This window comes from Malurus melanocephalus, unplaced genomic scaffold (genome assembly GCF_030028575.1).
Source record: "Malurus melanocephalus ecotype Western Australia unplaced genomic scaffold, MMel_1.1 scaffold_215, whole genome shotgun sequence".
Lineage (NCBI taxonomy): Eukaryota > Metazoa > Chordata > Aves > Passeriformes > Maluridae > Malurus > Malurus melanocephalus.
Genome location: NW_026623447.1, coordinates 32038 through 55584, shown reverse-complemented (window position 1 = coordinate 55584; position 23547 = coordinate 32038). Strand labels below are relative to the sequence as shown.

General features: G+C 46.2%; 1 protein-coding gene across 7 annotated transcripts in view; it reads right to left on the bottom strand.

The window, feature by feature from the left end:
- GAS7 (growth arrest specific 7) overlaps nucleotides 1–23547 on the bottom strand; it is a 104850-nt gene that overhangs the window by 61752 nt on the left and 19551 nt on the right. For 5 of the 7 annotated variants that reach the window (XM_057374088.1, XM_057374089.1, XM_057374090.1 and 2 more), the window contains exon 2: nucleotides 8054–8177. In XM_057374088.1, the coding sequence (XP_057230071.1) occupies nucleotides 8054–8177 (124 nt within the window). Of the gene's footprint in view, nucleotides 1–8053; nucleotides 8178–12198; nucleotides 12288–23547 lie in introns of those variants that run through there. The other 2 variants (XM_057374091.1, XM_057374087.1) reach the window with 2 other exon arrangements.

The window sequence follows — 23547 nt, the reverse complement described above, 5'->3', positions numbered from 1 at the left end:
ATAACAGACCTAGTGAAAATACAAGTATCATTGTGTGATCACAGGGCAGAGAATTCTCCTACTTAGTCTGCTGTCTTCCTCCAATTACCCAATGAAATGCAGCATCATGAAAATCACTTTCATATTCTTGACTGAGGTCTAGCTTGTGATGGTGAAATAGGAAGGTTCCCTTTGCTGGTGCTTCTCAATTTAATCCTTTTCATATGATTACAGTACTTAAAGATGGTGTGTCATAGGAAAGAGATGTTGAGCTTGCAACATCATAATGTGCCAGTGCTCTCAGCTTTGGCATTGCATAGAAGCTGTGCAACAAAAATGTGATGAATGGTATATTTTAGGATGGAGAACCTCAAAATATGCAGAAGTCCCTTCGAGTATCCATGGGTATTCTCTGACCCACTGAATGTCCTAATGGCAACAGTGTCACATGAAAGCTGACCACAACCAATGTTACCATCCCTTACCTGCCTAAGCTGTGCCAGACCCAGCTCATAACAGCAACTGTGGAACAGACAGGTGGATGAAGACTGGGGGAGCTTCCAGCTATGAATTCCAGCAGGCCTTAGACATGTCAGTGCTTAACCCCTCACATTGGGACGTTTCAGCAGCAACTGGTTTAATAACCTGGGAAATTTACTTGCAAGACAAAACCAGTGCCACGCTGCATGGAAAGAACTTCCCTGGAAGTGTTTAARGCCAAGTTGGATGTGGCCCTGATCAACCTGGTTTAGTAGCAGTCCTGACTATGGCACAAGGCTTGGAAACAGATGAGCTTTATGGTCCCTTCAAAAACAAACCACTCTGTGACTCTCTGATAATGCTAACCCAGCTGCTCACCAGACACAGGATGTTAGGAACTTCTGTGAAGGATGAAGGATAAAACAAGATGAGCAGGAAATGGCACCCAGGAGGACAGAAAGAAAAAGCTGACTGGTGGTTATCAGGAGGATACATACCTTTTTTGGCAGGTCAAGAAAATTCTTCTAAAACTGTGAAGTGCTGGACTTAATGATTCCTTTCAAGGAAATGAACCACACATTTCAGGACTGCCACAGAACTTATGTTGCAGGTAGCATTCTACTAATGATGTTTGTGATGCTAAGAATGTATGGACCTTAATTAGGATCATGGAAACACAAAAACAGAATTCCTGCTTTCCAGGAGATGAAATGCTGTTTAGTAAATGGGAAGGACCTTATATCAAAGACAAGAAAAGGATGGAAATAAGAACACATCATGCAGGTTGACCTCAGCTGTGAAAACAAGGTGGCAGTAAGCCACACAAACAGCAGTGTTGTAAGTACATAAGCCATCTTTAATGTGATGGACAAGGTAGCTGGAGTGCTGTTGTTTGACTAATGCAAGAGGTATTGCAGCTGCAGCCCATCAGAGAATTTCTTCAGCATAATGAAATATTTTCYTGCTGAATCTACCACCCACACACAATTGTACACCCCTCCCACAGACACTGAGCAACTTGTTAACCATGTAGTAGCTGTGCATTCTGGRCACTCTTTCTCACATTTGGACATGGCAAGCAGGGATGTCTCTAGATGTTGCACAAGACATATGATGGCCATCTAGCTGTAATGTAATTGGTGAGAGTCAACCTTTATGTGGCAAGGTCATGCTGAAAAGACCCAGATATATTGAAATTGTCTTTGGCTTCATTGTACAGACTGCATACAGGTCAGAGGCCTTTACAATGGTTTCAGGATTTATCAAAGGATGATAAATATGGAGTGTTTATCTGGTGAGACCATCAAGGGGAGATAGACAGGAATGTGCTGTTTGKCATCTGGCTCATTTACCTCTGCACATCTGTTTGTTCCACAGTCACTCCAATTCTTTCATTACCGATTTTCCTAACATCTTTCTTCCACATAAGAACACTGTCTCACAAATTCTATTTCTTTCTAGTTAGRAACCAATTCCTTGAGTTTTTCCTCTAAAGACATTGAAAATTAGACCATACAACAACACACAGTGAAAATACTGTTATAGTCAGGTAAGATCACAAAATAGTCTGAGTTGGAAGGGATTCAGAAGGATCATGGAGTCAAACTCTTAAGTGAATGAGGGATATGGGGATCRAACCCACAAACATGGCATTATTAGCACCCTGCTCTGACAAATGGAACTGATCCCAGAGTCAAGATGTATAACAAAGGCAGATAATCCCAGTGTGGAAGGACACTGACCACTGGAAACAATGATGACAATAATAGGAATGTCTCATAAGAAGGGAGGCACCTGTAGTATTTTGAAGGCTCAGAAGAATCAAGATGTTACTTGCTCCTAAAATCCCATTTCCCCTCCCCAGGAATGGGAGTGGATACTTGAATTACCATTTCTGAATAGTTCAAGCACTAAGAGCAAAAAAACCTATTTAATCCAAAAGAAGATTTCTGCAGGATGTGAGGAGGGAAGCRTTTGGTGAGGCAGAGAAGATGCACTACCAGGCATGGTCAGAAAAGCAAAGCAAGACAGGTCACCCASCACCTCTTGTCTTTAGGACAAGAGAGCAGAACTACACACAGGGTTCATCTGGGGAGCAGCACAGAGCTCCACCACACAATAACTTGTACAGCTTTTGCTTGCTGACCTTTTTCAAAGGCTGTGTACCTCCCTGCTCGCAGCCATGCACCCATCCCAGCAGACCATGTGGGGTGGAGCCCACCCACTGCTGCTGCCAGGAGCATTTCTGGCTAATCCTGCCTTTCCCTGGAGAGCTTGAGGGCAGGACAGTCCACAGAGGAGCAGGACCTGTCCCAAAACACAGTGAGAATATTCAGCACAGCTGCAAATGAAAAGCACACTAAATGTTCCTCTGAACTCATATAAAGATTCCTTGACTTAGACAACCAGAAAAAGCAAACCAGCAGATGAGTGACAAGAGCCTGGTTAGATGTGATGATTGTAAAATTGGTGAAATATAAACACATCAAATAAAGAACAACTTCCACTGAGTCTCAAGCATTTGTAACTTTCTACATTGATAAATATTTTTCATGTAGTTTAGGCTTAAACTAAACTGACTGAAAAAACAGACCTGACAGGAATTTCAGGAAATCACTGTCCCTCCTCTGCCCCGGAGCAGGGCCAGTGTGAACTTTCATGGTTTTGCATTAACCTGCTCTGGTCATACAGACTCCCAGGCAACTCCATACTCCCACATTTGACTTCCAAGAGAGCTTGGAAGGGTTAGTTGTCGTGGTTGCAATTGAAATGTATTACTGTATCTTCTAATGATGACAGGCACTGCAAACAGTCTTCTCCTGAATGGCATTTTAAGCACTTTAAGCCTGCTTTCATGACCCTGTCCACAACTTCCTTCCTAAGGGCAGACACCTCCAGTCTCTCAGCATTAACTCACAGGTTATGTTTTCTATCATTTTTGTTACTTATTTCTGGGCTTTATTCAACTGACTCACATCTTTCCTGAAGTGTGGATCCAAACAAGATAAAATATTCCAGCTGAGGCTTTATAATTTCCCTGTAAAGTTGGAGGCTTACTTCATGCCTCACAGACAACACTCCTATTTATACAATGGAAAATGCTGGCACAACACTGCTGGCTCACACTCAGCTTTAGATCCTCCAGAGCCCCAATGTGTTCRTCTATAAACTGTTCCATTGCCTGTCTTTGCCACTTAATTATTTTTGATGAAATTTCTGATCTTAATTGCCTCTTTACTGAACAGCATCCTCCTGTTCCAGGGTGATTGTGAATTCTGAGTCTATTCTGTGCAGGAGAGAACATCATGTTCTCTCCCAGTTCCAGTTAAAAGTTATCATTTGAATAAGTGCTCTCAATGTCAACATGCCATTCATCACTGGAAATAGTGCCTAGAATGAATTCTCGGGCAGATCACTGCAGGATTCCCTTCAGTACAAACTCCCCTTTGACAAGGGACCATTGATGACCATGCTCTGRGGATGCTCTGCCAAACAGTTTTGCAGCAGCTTATTGTAATTTAACTATGGTCCCCTCTTTGTTTTCCCTCTAGTCAGCTTTCAGACTGCCTTTGCTGCTTTTAAGATCTGTTTTCCCATCAATTGCCTTTCCTTTGCACAGGTCTCCATCTCACAGACCCTGCCCGATTGCTGGATAAATGTTTAGCCACACAGCTCTACCCCATGAGGCCCATACCTCCTCTCATCAGTGCTTTTCAATGATGGAAGTGCTAAAACTGCCACAGAGCTGCCAAGAAAGCCTGCTCTTGATAGCATTCCCCCTTGGAAAGGCACTGGGTGCCAGCAAGGTCCCAGAGGGATGCTCTGCACCTGACCCACGGCTCAGCCACAGCCCTGACCTGGATGAATCCCCTTTCTCTGCCCTGGGATATGTCTCCTACTGACTGGCAAGGCAACTGGTTGGACACCCAGGACAGCTGGAGTCCTGCAAGTGAGGGACATACCACTCTGAGGATGTCCAAACACATTTATATTACAGACAAGTGGACCCAAAGCCTGGAGCTTCCACTGTAKGCTTACCATACTGCTGTGTGACTCCCTTTCACCTCATGCACGAGASACCCACCCGTGCATGATGCATGATRAGGGACATGTACAAAAAGAAAGCAAGAGTRTGGATCTGTCTGCCCCAGACTCCAAGAAGCCTTACAGAGAGCTGTTCAGCCAAAAATGTGTACAGATACATTTTCTGTCTAACACCAGCCCTAAAGGAAAAGCCATAGTGGAGCACTCCAGCAACTGACTGCATTTAGTAGCAGACTCTGGAAAAGTGGGATCAGAGACAGCCTGCAGTATGACACTGTTGTCAGGGTCCCAGCAGCTGCATCCCTGCATGGATCAGTCTTGGATGGAAGCATCTRGACAGGATCCCCTGAGTGCACACAGCACAGGGGAAAGGCAGAGCTTTAAGGAACTGCTGGGAGAGCTCCAGCTGAGGAGAGCTGAGGATACTGCTGGATGCTCTATGCCATGGAAAGAGTCCCTTCCTTGCTGCCTTCCTGCTTCACTCCTTCCCTCCGTCCCTGCCTCCCTCCCTTTGTTACCCTCTCTTTACTGTGAAGAGATTCCTGGTCCCTGGGAGAAGCAGTGGTGACCTTACCCACCAAGAGTTTTGCATCAACTGCTGCTGGTGGGTAATGCTGAGYAGGAGAACTTTAACTACACAGTTCACTGAAGGCTGGAGTGATCTATGAAGGCCACTGAAGGCCAACAAACTGTCTTCCACTGACCTCTGAGTTCCCATGTGTGTGCATTAAACAGTGATACCTCTCTCAAATGCTTCAGCATAGTTTCATCATCTGGTGATAGCTATGATAAAGCAAGAGCAGCCTAGAAATACATCTACACCTTGATGGAGAGGAGACCTGGCTGCTGCTGCTGAAACAACAGTGCTGAGGAGGCAATGCAGCACAGAGGCCATGAAGTCCTGTGACACAGATGTGTGCCAGCACTGTGTTCTCGTGACAAACATTGCCAGTGTTTATCTTGGTACTCCCAACAGCAGCTGCAGCAGAAACAGGACAAATAAGCAGTTCAGACAAGTCAGCAGTGAGCTGTCCAGTCTTTGAGACTGGCAATAAACATCCCTATGGCAACACAGCTTTACCACAGAAAAGATGGGGACTGCAGYTGTAAGGTTTATAGTATGTTATACTAAGTTTATAGTAGTCTTTGACTTATCATATGGCTCAAACCCAGAGAATACAATGTAAGTGTCAAAGTGCAGTCCCACTATTGGGAGCAAGTCTCACATGCCAAATGTGACTTTAAGATGACTGCATGGCTCAGCTGGTCTTACTCTGCAGCACAGTCAAGGAGGACAGTGTAGCATCACAAAACTTGACAAATGTGAGCCTATGGATAGTCCTGAACTACAAGTTTTGCAGGACCAAAGGTCAAAGCCCATTAGATKAAATCCAAACAGTGACCAGACAGCTGCTCAAGCCCAGGACTGGATAAGGTTTCACCACACACTTCAACCTGGAGGTTGCATCCTGCATTATCTGAAGCTTAGATGACACCACAGGTGACACTTCTTGGGCACATAAACCACTTTGAGGAAGCACAGGCATTTGAGATCTGAGTCTGATCGTGCAATACAGCCCAGCTAGTGCAAAAAATATCACCTCGCCTACACCTACCACACAGTCTCTGTGCAGCTAGAAGACTGAGGCAGCAGCATATTCYAAGTGAGCAGGCTGAGACAAACTGAGCTTGCCAGGAACACCAAGTAAGCTGGATAGGGGTCAGAGTGCTCCGTACATGCTGCAGAAGATTACTGTTGTCCCACAAAATGCTACTCAGAAATGCAGGATTCTTGAATCCAGCACAGGAAAGAAGAGCAAGCCTAACTTCAAAGCCAACAGGGCTTAGGACTAGTCTGGTGAGATTCTCATGTAAACACAATTGTGTAAGTGATCCCTAAAGCAAGGCTCAAAACACAGAAATCCCACTTCTAYCCTCTCTAACATAAAAGATATTCTGAGAATCACACAACAATCCCACTGTAATAGCTGAGAGCACAATCATAGATGGTTTGGGCATTCTCCTGAGAAAGGCTGGTTAGAAGTGACCTCTGRAAGTCTTCAGCCCAGCTGCTCTGAGCAGGATCACTGCTAACAACAGATCAGCCACTGTTCTGTCAAGCCAGTTTCTGAGATTTTCCATGGATGGAGATTCCTCTGCCTCCCTGTGCCAAAGTTATCCGCCCCTCCTAGAAGAACAAGAAATCTCGTGATTTCTGGCCTGAACTCACAAGCAGGATAGAGCTATTGACCCTTGTTGTATTATTTGTAACTTTTATAAGGGAAGTACAAAACTGCCTGACATTATGGAGAAACTTAGTCCCATCCACCTTTCTGAGGCAGGATCCCTGTGACAAGARCTCTTAGCACAAAAGAAACAGGCTSTGCCTCTTACGGGTTTTATCTGGCCACAACCCAGTGAATATGGGTCCATCACTCAGTGAACTGAGTATGATCACCTCCTCACCCACATTTGACTTGCAGTGGGTATGGGGTATCTCCCTCCTGCTGATCTCCCCAGGTGCTGCCCATCAGCCAGAGCAAACTGTGCTTGAAAATGGAGGCAGGGTTAAATGGAAATGTACCTTGTGGAGATGTATTTTCTGGAGGGAGTGTCCTGTAAGATGTAAGTGCATCATATGCCAGTAAATAATGACTTGGCAAAGTTCTAGGCCAAAGGCTTCTGAAATAAAACGTACCAGTCCCTGAACACACCATGAGGTGCATTGGGACAGCCCATGGCTCTCCTTGTGAGTAAGCTAAAGGAATGCCAGTGTTCATTCCTGATGGCTGCAACTTTGCTGTGAACAAGATTATCTTCTGCTGTCCTCTCCTTCCTGTCACTCTGGCATATTTTTGCTAAAGAAATGTGGGTTTGCTGGTCACAAGACCCTGTTTTGCAATGCCGCTGTGAGCTCATGATGAGAAGAGCAGGTAGACACAGAAACTTAGGTAAACTGGAGGCAGTACAAGTTTGACAGGTCTTAAACAGATTATAAGATTATGAGTTAATTCTGCTCCTCTACCAACATCACAGTGAATAGAACACACAAAYATAGACTGAAAATTTTCTCTGTGTTGTCCCATTACATGTGTTTTTCCTTCCTTGTCTCTATGGGCAAGATAAGTCTGACCAGTTCACTATTTCTGTTTTCCTAAATGGTGCTTTAGTGATATCTAATGTTCTATCAAACTACTTTACATGTACACATATACATATATATAGACATAAATATCTCTAGGTAAAAGAAATGGGGAATGTGGTAAAAACTATGTATCTTTAACAGTATTTCATATTCTAAAACACTTATGATGGGGGCATTCCTACTTTACATTCTCTGTCTTTTGTAAACATTTCAGATGTCTTCTGATAGTCAGAATTAAGATGACAGGGATGGTAAGACTTAATCTTATATTTTCCTTCGTATGGTCATATTAATTACTTTGGCTCTGCAGCTACTTTGTTATCAAAATCAACTAGCAAGATGATTTCCTGAAACAGATCTGTGCTGGGATGGTGAAACATTTACCAGAACCCCACTCCCACTTACCATTTGTGAAGGTGTTCACATAGTACCTGCGACCCTGGGGAGACATGTAGCTCTGCCAGCCGGGGGGAAGGTGGCTGTTCAAGGTATCTTCTCCTGCCTGAGGAGCTGCCTTTCTGGGCTTCTGCTGAGAAAAGGAAAAAAAMCAACCTATTAAGTAAATATCTACATAATGTAAAGTCTAACCAGACACACAGCTGGACAGAAATAATGTGGTTTGGCATTCAAGAGATTCTGATACACCCAAAGACTTTCAGTCCATTTCTCCCTTCATCTGTCCCAGCTTCTTCCAGAACATGAAGCAACATTYCCTTGAAGAAATTACCCCTTGGGACAGAAAAGAACCCCTCTGTATTTAATGTCCCAAGAGCACCTGGACCTGTCACAGAAAATGACTCTCCTTAAGCAGTAAAATGCAAAGCATAAAATGATCAAGTGTTTGAAAAAGCGGGGTAGGCATCTGACCCTCATTTACTTTCACATGGATACACCAGTGGGTCAAAGCATTGATCATGAAACGCTGTCACTATTTATTTTACAGCAGCACCATCACCTTCAGACAGTTCCAAGACTGCAGAGCCATGTTGCCTCTAGGAGTCATGTGCTGAAGTAAATTTATTAGGATGCTCATTATGCTAATAATGCACGTAATTAGAAATGCAGACATTAGTGATCTACACATAATCTKGATCCATATCATCCAGATACAAGATCATTAGGATCCAGATTACTAAGAATGACCCAGATAATTAGGAAAAGCAGGTGAACACCAGGCTGTCATCTGTTTTCCAGGCACACACAGAGAGTTGCTATCAGGGTTCAGGTGCCACATATCAGCTACCCATCTCTTCACCAACTCAGCTGCAAGCCTCAGTGAAGCTTGAGGGTGTGTAAGAAGAAAGGGGTGAAACTGAAGTGCATGTAATTGTCTGCACTACCTTGCATCACCTAGAATATTCCCTCTCACAAATAGTTTTGATGGTTCCTTGGTAGCTTTGGATTTACAGCAGTTGCTTGATGTGAGACTGGCAAAGAGGGCTTCACCTCAAAGGAGACATGAACACCCTCTGATCCCTTCACCCAGGAACACTGGAAGCAGGGAGATAAGGTGCATGGCCAAAGATTGACAGTCACAACTTGACAGGGCTGCAGCTGTGGAGGCAGCACCCTCACTGGCTCACACCCAGAGAGCTCCACTTTGCCTTTCCACATTCTCTAAGGCACACCAGGCATTCGAGGCATTCACTTGTGTCTCTGTTTTAATTATCTTCAAAGGAAGAAAAGCAAACGAACAAGGAAAAATATGTGAAATGGAATTATTTATCCCAYAGAAGCTAATCTCTGTTCAGAAAATGCCTTCTGACATGGTGGGGAGCAGGTCTGAAGTAACTGCACTGGATTCACAAGCAGCCATGACCAGCATCTGCTGCACATACTGTTCAAACACTGACAGCCATATGAACAGCATCCTAAGACAGAAACTTGTGATGTGTCCTTCTGCACACCCAGCCTCTGAGTGAAATTCCAACTCTGTYCAACCCAGAATAAAATGTACATTTAATGATTTTGGAGCCAACAGTCTACTTTATGTTTCTTTTCAGTTTCAGAAAACTCTTATTACAGTGGCTCTTGAGGCACTGAGCTGGAGAATGATCTTGGACTTGTGCCTTGACAAGTGAACCTGGCACAACCAGGTCAGAGGTGCAAGGCAGCCAGATGGACACAAGGCCAATGGGAGGTGAATCTGTCTCACCACTGCACCACAGATGGAACCTGTGCTGGGTCAGATTTTCGCTCCTTTCCTTGAGCAGAAATACACTGAGATACTGGGAAACTCAGCTGGCCCAATATCAACTGAACAATCTGCCTCAGGAGATCTGAAGGGACTGTCCCAGGTGTAAAACTGCAATCTCATAGTCTGTGTGCTGATGGCAAGGTGGCATGCAGAGTTAATCAGTAGCATCTCTGCCATCTATCCCTGTCCCCTGTGTTTCTGCTCTCTAAGGTTTAATCAAATCAACTTACAGTTCTACTCACCCTGCTGTATGTGTGGGAAAGCAGTAGCTTTCACAGTTTATGTTACTAATTGATCTTTTTCTTAACTTATAATGCAAGTGAAAACTTTTCTTAGACATCAGCCTGCCCAAAGGCACATGCTCTCATTATTGTGTTATTCTATTGCCTAGAAATGCACTAAATGAAATTCTTTTCTCAATGAAACCAGTGCAACCATTTTAGTCTGTGATCGAGGGGCAGGACCTCTCTACACATGCCACTGAAATRCCTCTCTGTTTCCCATGAAAGCTCTAGATCCTACTAATGAAAATATGAAACTCTTAGAAAGAGCAAGCTACCCCAGTTTTACCTCTGGGTTATTCAAATTCAACTCCAACATGGTATGTTCGTTTACAGAAATGTCTTGTTTTGCTATGCAATGCCACTTCTAATATGGCTCCAAARCCATGTACTTATTTCCTGTTCCATAAATCAATGTCCTGGCACCACCAGTCCTGATACCTGCAGCATCATTCTTTTGTTTGGTTTTATTCTCARTCAAGACTGACAATAGGCATGGAGCCCCTGGAGGTGTTGCACTGTTTGTAGAGCAATGCAGAACAGTGGGCAGCTGTATGGCACTGATGGATGCTTTTATCACATGGGCTGTACCAGCACCAGCTGCACTGTGCAAGCTTTCTTCTGGTGCTGCTCAGCCCCTATGACCTGTCTTACAGGGGAGCTTTTCCATCCCACCTCTCCATCAGACACCCCTTTCTACTGTTTCACCTGATGTAATAAAACACTAGGAAGAAAAAAAGAACTTTTTTTGCAAAGAGCATGTCTGACCAGTGCAGTCCCCCAGTAATTGCAGTAACAGCTAAGAAGGCTGTCTGATTTCCATCTCCAGGATTACTCTAAGAGCTGTACTCACACCTTACCCATACATGGTCCTGGGCCACAGGCAGGAGACAGGTGAGGCCAGGGCTAAAAGGCATTAGGACGTTCAGGATCATGGAATGGTTTGGGTTGGAAGGGATCATACAGACAACCTCATTCTGCCCCCTGCCATAGCCAGGGACACCTTCCCAAGYTCCTCCAAGCATGATACAACCTGGCCTCACCTGGGGGGCAGCCACAGCTTCTCTGGGCAACCTGTGCCAGGGCCTCATCAACCCCACAGTAAAGAACTTCTTCTTAATGTCCAATCCAAACCTACTCTTTCTCAGTTTAAAGCCATTCCCCCTTGCCATATCACAAGCCCTATACTCATCATGTAGAAGCCCAGAATGCTCTGGCATAGCTAGTGTGGGATGATGGGATCTGGGATAGGTGCATATTATAGTGGGCATTATAATGCATCACAGATTARGTACCTCATAGTTTTGGCACATTCAGCAAACCATCTTTTCAGAAAAGAGAGTGTCAGAGAGGCCACAGTGGGTAGCATATCGGCCCTTTTCTGTCAAAACAGGTGACCTAAGGAAGAAATTTTCTCGCTTTGTTTTCCCCAGCAGACACAACCCTGTCCCAGCCAGGCCATCTGCAGTCCCTTCTTGCATCAGCACAGTTAAACTGGGATGTTTGGATGTTTGTACATCCATGTGGGGGAAGTTTTGGTTAATGTGGCATATGATGACAGGCAATCCTGCTGCTGGGACACAGCAAGGACAGGGCCATGAGACTGCACAGGAGGTAGAAGCAACTGGCAGATAGTGTTCCAAGAGACCAGTCCACATCTGGCACAGCTCCACATCTGGCACAGCTCCACAAATGGCACAGCACAGACAGGCTTCAGAGCTCTCCCAAACCCAGCTCCAAGCAGGGCACACCCTGTGCCCAGCCACATGGAACAATGAAAAGGTGCTCAGAGGTACCCATGTGTAGATTCACCTTTTCMTTAGACAGATCAGAAAGACTGGACTATTACTTTGATATCTTGTTCCTATTTTAGGAGAATTATTGCGAGGATAATTTCTGAGMACAGTAAACCACAACAGAGGATGTCAGCACGGAGAAGAAGTTCTCTATCAGCAGAGAGCATTGCAAACCAGCAAACAGAGAGTGGCAGGCAGGRACTGGAAGTTGAAGACAAGCTCAGCTTGAAAAGAATCTGACAATCATGTGGACAAGTATCAAGTGGAAYGGCTTACCAGGGAGCTGTGCACTTCTCGTAGATCCTCCATGAAGATTTAAGAGTCTCTTTCTCAAAGTTTTGCTCTATTCCAGTAAAAGAAAAAGCCAGGACCCTGACACCCCTGCCCCAGCTCAGGCTGGTTGGGCTTGCAATCCCTTCTGCTTTCTAAACCTTCCAACTCCCTCAGTGCCTTTGAGCTCAGAAATGTCCAGGCCACTCCCCTCACTGTCACTTCTCCAGTGTCACCATCTGTTGTTACCATGGTGGTGGACAGGCAAATCTAGACCCAGAAAGGATGTCTGCAATGCATTATTGAGGAAACAGGAAACCTGAAAAATGTGAGCAGAAAATGTGTGACCCCCAGTGATATCCTCCTCCAGCTGTATTTAATGCCTGGAAAAGGCATGAAAATGTCTCTCAAAATATTAAAATCCAACAGCATAAGCACTTCTCTCCCACAAGATTTCCTAGGATCAGAATTCCACATAGCAGGAGAACATGTAAGAGCCAGCCACCGAACAGCTCTTGTTTTACATGACAAGTGATAGCTTTTGCTTGCTGTCTGCAGAAACACAGGGATGGAATTCTCCTGATAAATGCACAGCAGAGAGGAAACAGAAATAAGCAGCAAATGCAAAAGACATCTCAAAGCAGAAAGGGCACTGTAGCTCTTTAGCACCAAACCAGATGATAAAGGCAAAAGCATGTGGAATAAGAACAGATCTATGGGGTTAACTCACCTAATTCAGGACAGCAGCACTRACAAGAGGCTGAGGAATTTGCTGTTTAGGTCAGAGCACATAAACCTGACCATTATCTTTGCTTCTTCCCCAGCATCCATGGGCACTTGGCCAGGGATGTCAAGAAGAGGACAACCTGTGTGGGCCAGAGAGCCACCCCACAGCAGCACAATCTTGACCAGGAAATACTGTTTCATCTGTGTGCTGCAAGAAACAGAGSGTCTAGAAGCATGTCTGGAGAGAAGGACAGCTTGGTCAGACATTCTGGATGCTTCATGTGAAGAAGATCAGCAGCCARGCCCTTCTGTCTGTCTGGGCCAGTTCAGAACAGCAGCACAGCCAGCAGGGAGGTGGTGGACCCCTCTCCCACCTCTTCTGACTTTCTGACTATTTTCCTTTTCTTTACTTTCTTGGTCTTCTTGATCAAGTTAGCAGCATCCCCACTCATTCTGTTCCTTTGGCAGCCCTTGGCATTGTGATTCTCTCCCAGTGGTGGGAAAAAAGCTGGAAAGGGTTTTATACAGCAAAGTGAGGCAAGATAGAGTAAGTAACACACTCTGTTTAACACACTCTTCAATCCATGATGACTTGACCCTGAGGCAAGTTCTGCCTTGCTCAATAGAGGAAAATGACTTCCCATTTTCAAACTGCAGGAAATCCCCATTCTTCTTCAAAGAGGGATCCTGGGGAGGAAACATCTGTGTGTTCCTAAGTCCGAGCTCGCTGAAGATAAGTTGGCTTGCACGGTGCTCCAGCAGAACTCAGACCAGGAGCAATTCCCAACACACAACCCCAGGGAAAGGAAAGCAAAACAATCCCAAACCCACAAATCCAGGCATTGAGCAACCTGATCTAATTCTGAACAAGGGATTGGACCAGAGACCTTCAACAGTCCCTTCCAATTTAAATTCTTGTGATTTTATGATCCTGTTTTAGCCGAGCATGCAGCCTTGGAGCAAATGAAGGGAGCCTCTGGCTGTGGGAAAGGGCTGGAGTACAACATCAGCACACTTACAGATCCAGAAGCATAAGGAAAGGTCACAGTGCCCAAACAATCAGCTGCCCTGCAGTTCCTGCCCAGGGCTGGAGGATCACTGGTGACAGAAAGATAGGCAAACTATACAGGGGAAACTCCCTGCAAGGAGCAGTACGAGGGCATGGCATGAATCTGCCCCAGGACAGCCTCTGTCCTGTGGGGAATGGCTTSTTCTGCACTGAAAATACTGAGCTTATGTTTCTGTTCACTGCAGTTTGTAAGACCACTGAACCTGGAAAAAGTGTCTGTCAGTCCAAGGGCATGGTGCTGAAGAGGCAGAACCACAGAATSATAGAATGCTTTGGGTTGGAAAGGGCCTCAAAGCTCATCTCATTCCATCCCCCTGCTGTGGGCAGGGACACCTTCCACTAGAACAGGCTGCTCTGAGCCCTGCCCAACCTAACCTTGACCATTTCAGGCATTGGGCAGCCACAGCTTCTCTGGCAACCTATGCCAGGATCTCATCACCCTCAGGGGGAAGAATTTCTTCCTAAAAGGTAATCAAAAGATGCTCTCTGCTCTCCCTTGTGCAAAGTCCCTCTCTAGCTGTCTTGGAGCCCCTCTAGGTACAGGAAAGTGCTGTATGGTGTAGTTAAAGAAGTGGGGTCTATGTTTCACTTCATCTGATGCCTGCACCAGCCTGTGCCCTTGTTCAGGAGAAGGTCTGGGGCACCCACAAGCCCCTTGGTACTACCGGCAGCCTCTCTTCCCAGTACTTTGAGTCATTCTGTATTTTGTTCATTTTTATGCAATCTTTCTTGCTCAACATTTGGTTTCCATGGAGTCACATACACTTTGTTAAACAGATTTATATATAGAAAGTGGAACAGGTCATATGATTGGTCTCGGTTGTCATGACAACCAGCACAGCTCCGCTGGAGCTGAATAGGATGGCACATTCTGCCGGGGAAAAGTCACCCTCCCTGGGTGGCCCTGCCGAGACAGCACTGCCCCTGCCACTGCCCTCCAGCCCTGCAGCCCTGCTGTGCCATTCCTCTGCTCTGGCACTGCCCTTGGCTCCAGCCTCCTGTGACACCAGCCCTTGTCCCCACAGAGGACAGATTCCTTGCCTGTGCTGAGAGTTAGTGTTTCTCAGAGTGCTGACCGGTTGAAGCTGTGGGCTGAACTATGCCTAGCACATACCACATTCCAGTTTAACAGGGCAGYTCACATTTTTCCCAGTCTTAAAAATCTTCCTGTGCTCCTAAGTTTCCTCTGTGCCATGCCACTTTGCTTCACTCGTTCCTAAATAACTTGTGCATCTCCACACAGCCGCTGTTTCCTTGGATGCCATCTCTGCCATCTTCCTACGAACCGATCGTGGCTGTGACCAGGAGGAGCGGGTGGCCAGCTCTCCCATATCTCTGCACTCCTCTGATTTTCATCTGCCTCTGGAACACAATGTGTGTGCTTCCCAYCCAGCTCTGCCTGGTCTCCAGCCAGATCTACAGCTGCCAAAGGCTCCCTTCTCACCCAGCCAGGTCCCTGGCTGTGGCACAGGCATGTGCCCAGGACTTTGCTTTAAGGTAATATACACGAAAAGCACTGTGTTAGCAGAGAATAGGCCTTCTGGGACTAGGATACTTTTCTCTGTCAGTACCACAAATGAGGGGAAAACAAAGTGTTTCTCAAGGATACATGACCCAAGGAGACAGACTGGGTGATGTTTTCTGCCTCAGTGCTGTGTGAGAGACCAAAATGTGTGGGAAGATAAATGCTCTGACTGGTGAATCCCATCTTGACCCCTTCAAAATAGGAGCTGTCAAACCAGAAGTGAAAAATCAGAGTAACTTCAGTGCAGCTCAGTCCTCTCCCTTCTTCCCAAACATGTGCCTTGTGCACAGAGCCATGTGCCAGACTGGGAGAAGTCACAGCACTGAGATGCAGCTGAGCCTGGCCCCTGTGGTGGCTCATGTGGGACTCTGGCACCAGGTTAGGTCCACATCCTACCACAGACAATGCTCACTCCCAGGCAAAGCAGCAGCTCAGGGAGTGCTTGGCAATAGCTATCAGTGGGGTTTGGCTGAGGAGGGGAAGCAAGGCAGGTGTAAGAAGCAGGAAGGATAAGAAAGATGGCAGGGTTGTGATTCAGTGTGAAGAAAAAGAACGAGCCCTGATTTGAGGACGATGGTTAGCAAGAAAGACAAATAAAAAGCCTTTGACAGAAGGGATCTGGGGAGTGGCAAGTGTGCAGGAGGGTGAGAGTAGTCTGWAGAGGACAGTCCAGCTGTCAGCCATCTTGCCTCCTGCTCTTGCTCTGCTCTGCTCTCTTTCCTATTCTCCTTTCTCTGTGTGCTCTCAGGGGGTGACAGCATTTAGCACTTTCTAACAGGAGTGCAGRCATCTGGCACTGAAAGAGCAACCAAGAAAGGGGAAATGAACTACGACCCTTTCACCAGGTGCCAAGGACCATGGACAGCCAGATGGGAGCAGTGTCTGTTCTCAGCAAGCCTACCTRGAACACAGAGACCATGGCTGCATGCACATGGGCCTTCCTGCAAGGATAACGCACCCACGGGGAACTCAGGAATCACCCCCAGGGAAACACATGGTTGTTTTCCCTTTCTGTGCTAATAGACAACAAGTCACTTAATGGAYAAATCTGTCCAAATCCCTTTGAGCAGCCCCTCTCCTTTATCGAGCTGAGCCATGCATGGACAGGTGATGGGCAGACTGAGACCAGACAGGAAAAATGCTGTAGGTGGCCACGTGGGCAGCAGTAAGGAGTTGGCACTGCTGGGTGGAGCTTCTACAGCACTGTCTTGGAAGGTCARTGAGAGGTCATCTAGACAGATTGCTGTGATATTAGGAAAAATTTCTTCATGAAAAGGATGGTCAGGYATAAAAAGAGGTTGTCAAGGCAAGCTGTAGAATCACTGTCCCTGGAAGCACYCAGAAAATGWGTRGATGTGGTGCTTAGYGCTGGGCTTGGAAGTGCTGGGTTACAAGTTGAACTCAATGATCTTAGAGGGCTTTTCCWTCCTTAGGGAATCYGTGATTCGATGAAGGGCCCAACTCCACACACAGTGGAGCACAGAGGAAGAGGAACAGAACACAGAGGGACAGTCATGGCAACTGAAATAACCTAATCCCACAAACACACCACACTGTGTAGTCACCCTTGTGATGAGAGCCATCAGGCTTAGGAGGAAAAACCATCACAATGAGTCACAGGAGAGGTTCTCTAGACCACAGAAAAGACTGATAGTGGGACACAGGGAAAGAGATATTATACAAGACAAGGGATGATTGGAGGTAGATGGTTAGAGTAAGAAACAAAGGTGAGGAAGGGAGGAAACCAGTGAAGAGGATTCAAGAAACCAGCCTAACAGGCAGCTGGTGATCACATTTGTCTGTCCATGTCCTGACTGGTGACTGAAAGCTGTCCTGATAAGATACAGGATACTGAAGAGAAAAGAGGCAGATCTTGGCATCAACATGTGGACTTGAGACCCCCGTGGGAAGTCAGCATATGAACCATAGAGAAGTTAAAAGTCCAGGGAAAGAATGTCAGGACTGAGCTGGTACCTCTTATCTGGTCCCAAGCACATGTGTGTCCAACTGCCTCTCTGAAACATGAAGCAAACCCTCCCACCAGCCAGYTTCAGTCAAGGAGTAGTCAAGGAGTTTTTCTCAATTAGCTGTAATTCCCCMAAAGAAGTACAGAAGTTAGTACTCTCCCATTCCTTTGTTTTCCTTTCAGCACCAATGTTTCTTGCTGTTTAGGAGAGTTAACATTTGGAATCTCATTCACTAACTAGCAGAGTGGGAATAGGCTCTGGAGGTCTACACATGGTTCACATGCCAGCCTGGGTTACCAACAAGGAGCACTCTGAGTGCTGCTACCTTTGTCATCAGCAAATGAAGCCATGCTGTCTCCCTACCACAATGTCTCCAAAAAACAGGATGTGGCCATCTGGGACAAAGCTGATTTCTCAAGAGATCCAGAGCTGCCATGAGTACAATTTCATGTTTCTGTGCCAAAGCTCTGCATGCTGCTGTGTGTACTCAGCCTACTCAGATATGACAGAGTTTGACATAAACTACTTGAATCACAGCCCCATCCCCTCAATGGGAATGGAGACACAGAGCTCCACCATAGGTTTTCAGAAAAAGCCTTGGCTCTCCTGGAAACCAAGGCTTCCCAAAGCAGGAGTTATGACACCATGGCTCGGTAGAGTGTCAAAGACTGGGGATGAGGCAAATGCCAGCCCTCCAARAACCCTGGGCTGGATGTGTCCTGTGCCAGGGCAGCCCAGGAGCAGACAGGAGCCCTCCTCCCTTCRCTGTGGAACCCCCAGAGCTCCACGGGGAACTGCTGCAGGACTTGCAGGATGTGCTGGGAGTGGGTGAATGGCAGGAGCCCCTGGCAAGGGGCCAGSAATGGACACTGACCCTTTGCCTGAYCAAGGGCTCAGGGTCCTCCAGGGCTGAGTGGAGGAGTTTGGTCACCTTGGGACTCTGCAGGAGCCAGAGAACAGCAAAAGATCCTAGACCCAAAAATAACTGTTGTGATGGGTCTGTGGATTGTAAGGCTATAAAAGCTCAGGGATTCCTTTGTTTGAGTCTCTCCCCAGGGCTGTTTCTACAGCTGCACCACTCAATTATTAAGTTACTTTTTTCCCCAAAATGGTTGCCTGAGACTCTGTTGAAGTAGAGATTTTTTTTTTTTTTTACAAGCCCCACCCTTCTCAGGAGGGATGTGCCACTCCTCTGTCTCTAAAACSAGCAACTGGTACGAGGCAGAGCACCAGGGCCAAGTACTCTGAAGGGCTGTGCTGTTCTGGGCATTCAGGGACAACARGGCCATTGCTGAGCAGATCTTGTACTGTCAGAGTCACCCCCAGGAGCACAGAGAGTCACAAGTCCAGATCAAGTCAGCTGCAGCATTTCTGCYTGTCTCCAGTTTGAAATGAGCTGCTGTGGGGACAAATCCCTCCCTAAGTGACTGCAGAGCCTGGCACACCAGCTAGATGGACTGAGAGGCAGCCTGGGAGCCAGGGCCACGCTGCATGCTCCAAGTGCTCTGCCCTGGAAGGGTGACTGAAAGCAGTTAAAAAAAAACTTCCCACAGACTTAAAGTCACTGTCTCATMCCTCTCCTTGTGCTGAGGCATGAAGCAGGGTAGAAAAGTCACCCACAGCAGGCTTAAGGGCAAACAAAGAGCTGGGCAGCATGGCTGCMTTCTGGGTTCTTGTGCCTGTGAGTGCAGCTGGGTTTGGAGAAATCAAACTGGGAATAGTGCCAGATGTTTTAATGTGGGGCTGCCACACTGAAGGAAGCTCAACCTGGCCAAGCACTCTCCCTACCTGCACTGATACAACTCTCACTMACCCAGGACAAAGCCCCAAACCCTCATCTGTGGGCAGTGTCCACTTCCTCTGGCCAGGGCCAAGAAGCACTGATGGTTTTTTGGGATTAGATGCAGTGTCAGGCTTGGATATTTCAGAAGACATTGCAGCAAGCTACCAACTGCCTGCACAGAGGACTGCGAGGGAGCCTTGCTTGCTCTGCTGTTCTTCCACATCTATTCACGACCTCATATATGGATTTTCTGTGCTTCACCACACTGTGCATCRCTCTTCTGATCCCTTGAAAAAACATTTCTCCTGTACATGTGAACAGGGGGCCCTTGGCTCCTTTTGGGCTCCTGTAGGCTACCCCAGTATTTGCTGACCCCTGTGCTGGCCCTGATGCTGCCACAGCATGGCAGAGCCCAGCTGTGCTCAACAGCTCCCAGGAATCACAGCATCCCATCTTCCTGCAGCATCYTCTGCAAYTGCAGCATSCTCTCTCCTGTCTGTGCCAGGGCATGTCTTCATGTGCTTCATTTCTCATACATCACTAGGGTTTTAACAAGCCTGATTCTACTGCTGTGTTCTGAAGTTTCCCAGATACAATAAAATCACTTGATAACAACTAATAATTAGTGTCCTTTTAGGAAGTAAGGGATTTGCCCTTCAAATATAGATACTCTCTGCTACACACAAGTATGCTAAGGCACAGCAACCTCAAACCTTGCTGCAGTCATCTGCCAACATCTATTTACAGAAATATTTTGGAGCAATTAATGTATCTATAAGTTAGAAAAGCAAGAAAAAGTATTGTAGGTAAGTTTCTGGGGATCTGGTCAGATCCCCAGACCTAGTGTATTCTCCTTCTCATGAGAAGATAATTAAATAACATTCTGAGAGTGTCCAAAGAGTAATCTCAGTTAGTTGTCTGTATTTATCCTAGAATCATGGAATGCTTTGGGTTGGAAGGSACATCAAAGCTCACCCCATTCCAACTCACTGCCATGGGCAGGGACACCTTCCACCAGACCAGGTTGCTGCAAGCCCTGTCCAACCTGGCCTTAGGCACTTCTAGGGATGKGACATTTATTTATTTAACTACTTTAAAAAAGAACTTTAAAAACGAATCTTCTCTCTTTTAGGAAGAATGTTAGGACAAGGAACCTTACATTTAATGATACACATTTTTTAATGATACGTATTTCGAATAATTTTATTATAAATGCTGTCTCAAAACCCATGAAATGRAAATAAAATTGAAATAGCTAGCTCAGATTCTGTTCCTGGTCCCAGGCCTTAAGCAATCTTTTGGCGTACGATAGCTACACTTTCCTGTACTTTAAAATTAAATGTGCTTCCCCCTRTTGCTGTGGTTGGGCAGATCCCCACATAATGTGCCTTACTCATTTTGCAAGCATCCTGGATGGAAATCTTTTATTTACAAACACCCTCAATTTTTCTTGAATGGTGTTTCCCTGCAGAGAAAATCTGTTCCCTGGATTAAAAGGCCCTCCATGACCAAAACCTTGGGAACCTCAGAAGCTGAGAAAGCAATGAAATGGCCAAGATACAAAATGCTGCCAGATGCACATTCCTGAGCCCTGCCTTGTAATCTCTCTCAGGCGTGGGGAATGTGACTGTTGTGGCTGTAACTCCACAGCACAATGCACTCACACAGACACGCCACCTCTATTTTTTATTTTTGCTGCTGCTACAAATCTTAATAAATGAGCAAACAAACAAACAATAAAATAAGGCATGTGAGGAAGGCCATTCTCATAACATGACAAGCCTCAACAAGGCTGAGGAGCACCTGCACAGGGCTGTAGCTCACCCTGGAACCCCCATCTGCCCACTGCTGCGGCCAGACAGAYGAAAAGACAAGCAGCTGGGCAAACAGACAGATGGACAGACAGCCACTGCTATTCTGAGAGCAGGGCCATGTGCCCATCCCTCCTGGCAGGACAGAGTGATGCAGACAGGAAGAGAGACTTCAGGTGCAGTGCAGAATGTGACACAGACTCCTGCCAGGCTCAACAACCACATCCAGCAGGGAGAGCCCCACTGACACCAGTGCTTGCTGCATCTGCTGCATTTTTCCAGGGGCCCCTTCTCTAAGTGTACCAAATGTGGGGCTGCCTTTGAACCCTGACAGAAGACTGAGATGTCACTCAGGAAAATCCTCCTTCTCCACCAGGCTCAGCGACTGCAGGTTGCTCAGGCAGGACATGCTGATCATGACCACAAGTATCTCTTCTTGGTTGCCTCAATACTCTCCCACAGGAAGTTCTGGACAGCCATGTCAGAGCTGATTGTTGGCACCAAAGCATGCCTAAGATCAAGGCCAATGGCTATGTGACATCCAGGTAATGCAGCACCCTGGAGAAGCCCTTGGTGGGCAGARCAGCACAGGTCTCCAATGCTGTGCAAGAGCTGCCTGGTTCCCTCTTCCCTGTGCTCCTGTAAGGACTGAGCTGGCTCTCATCAATCAATCAGCACCAGCAGATCTCTGCAGGTACTGTCCYCTCTTCAGCATTCTTGCTCAWTGGYTYTGCTCCTTCWTTYGGCCTTTCTGATTTGGAGGAGGAYACAAGCAGAACACACCTGTGTGTTTCTCCCTCATGCAACCTTCCCAGGGCTGTATGTGAGTGGTCATTTCACTAGACCAGCAGTCCTTGGTGAAAGTGAATGCCTCTTATCTTTGGCTGAAATTAGAGGGTTTGTTCATGTTTACCTTCTAATTAACAGCCTACCTTTGAGGTAAAAAAACTGTTTCTTGTCCTTGTAGCTACTGCTCCCGGCCCTGTGTATGGTGAAGGGAGCTCAGATCTCATTTGCTTGGTTTATCTTTTTAATGAAATTCCACCATACAAACATTCCATCAGAGAAGAATACCCAGGTCACCACATTTGTTCAGTGAAATTCATCGAGTCCTAGGATGGTCCATATACAAGAATAACATTTAAGGTAGCACACTGCCAATGGTGGGGTGACTGCAGAGATGAATGATGGCAAAGGCAGACCTCAAGGAAAATGCTGGGAGACAGCAGTGGCAGCTGAGGAGACCTGCTGGTGGGAGATGACCAACTGCAGATTGCTCAGACACGTGCAGAAAATGGWGMASGSAGAAACACAMAGGAAATATCAACTCAATATTCAGMTKGGGAAAAAATGCAAGTAAGAGAAAACAGCCCAAAAAAACCCAGCAGGAGGGAAATCCCTGGAAACAGTTATTGAYGAATTTTCATTTGCCCCATGAAGTAACTGAGCATCCTCAGAACACAATGAATGTCAGYGGGTCCCCTCTATCCCCTCTTTTCCCAGTCAAACCCCTATCCCRCTAATGCTGATTTAAAGAAGATGAATAAACTGGCCAGTTAAAAACTGCCAAGTTTCCTTTCTAGACCCTCTCTTCTCTTCTGGACTTTACCAGACTTAAAACTGCCAACTGCATGTCTACAAGGATGTATTTTTTGCATCAGCTCCAACCAGTTTATGCAGCAAAAAAGGATGGAGAAAGTTCCTATAAAGAAGTCCAAGGCTAAAGCATGATTATGTCAACCATCAGTTAGTACTTTGGTGGTCTCCTAGGAAATGTGGAGGTTTTGCTAGTAGGTGGTGGCTGCTTCTGGCAGGACTTCCATGGGCCCTGGGAGCAGTCCACGTTGTAAACTGCAATCTGAACACATCACCCGAGGTTCTCTTTTTTTCTCAAGCCAGTTCTTGTGACCTGCTAGTCAGTGACGTGCACCACTGATGAAATATGTGACTACACTATTACTGTTTTGTCATGGGTTGAGACACAGAAGTACTGAATTCAGTTTTGAACTCACACCCAAGTATCATTATTTCTGTGTAATTCACWATTTTTGCTGTTTGAAATGTCCTCCAGCCTGAGCATGCTACCTACAGAAAGAGCAAGCAGAGAAACTGCCTATTACCACAACAAAAAAAGTAGAAATGTGAATTAGGCTTTGAGTTTGTGCAGCTATACCAAGGGCACCAGAGACACCAAGACTTTGTGACTCATTGCCTTTACAGATAAAGCTCATCAGAGAGCGGAGAACAGAATGTGCTCCTTTGGAGGACGGCRGGCACCCGAATCCCTGGGACTACCCTGCCCTGAGGATGCATTTCYGACATGGTGTCCAGACACTGTGACCTGCTGCATACTCCAGATTCTCAAACCACACTCCCAAAGCAGATAAAGAAAATATATTGGTGCTCTACACCTACCATGTTAGTCTTGTTTAAGGAATTGGGCATTTCACTACCTGTCTTCCTCTCACATGGGG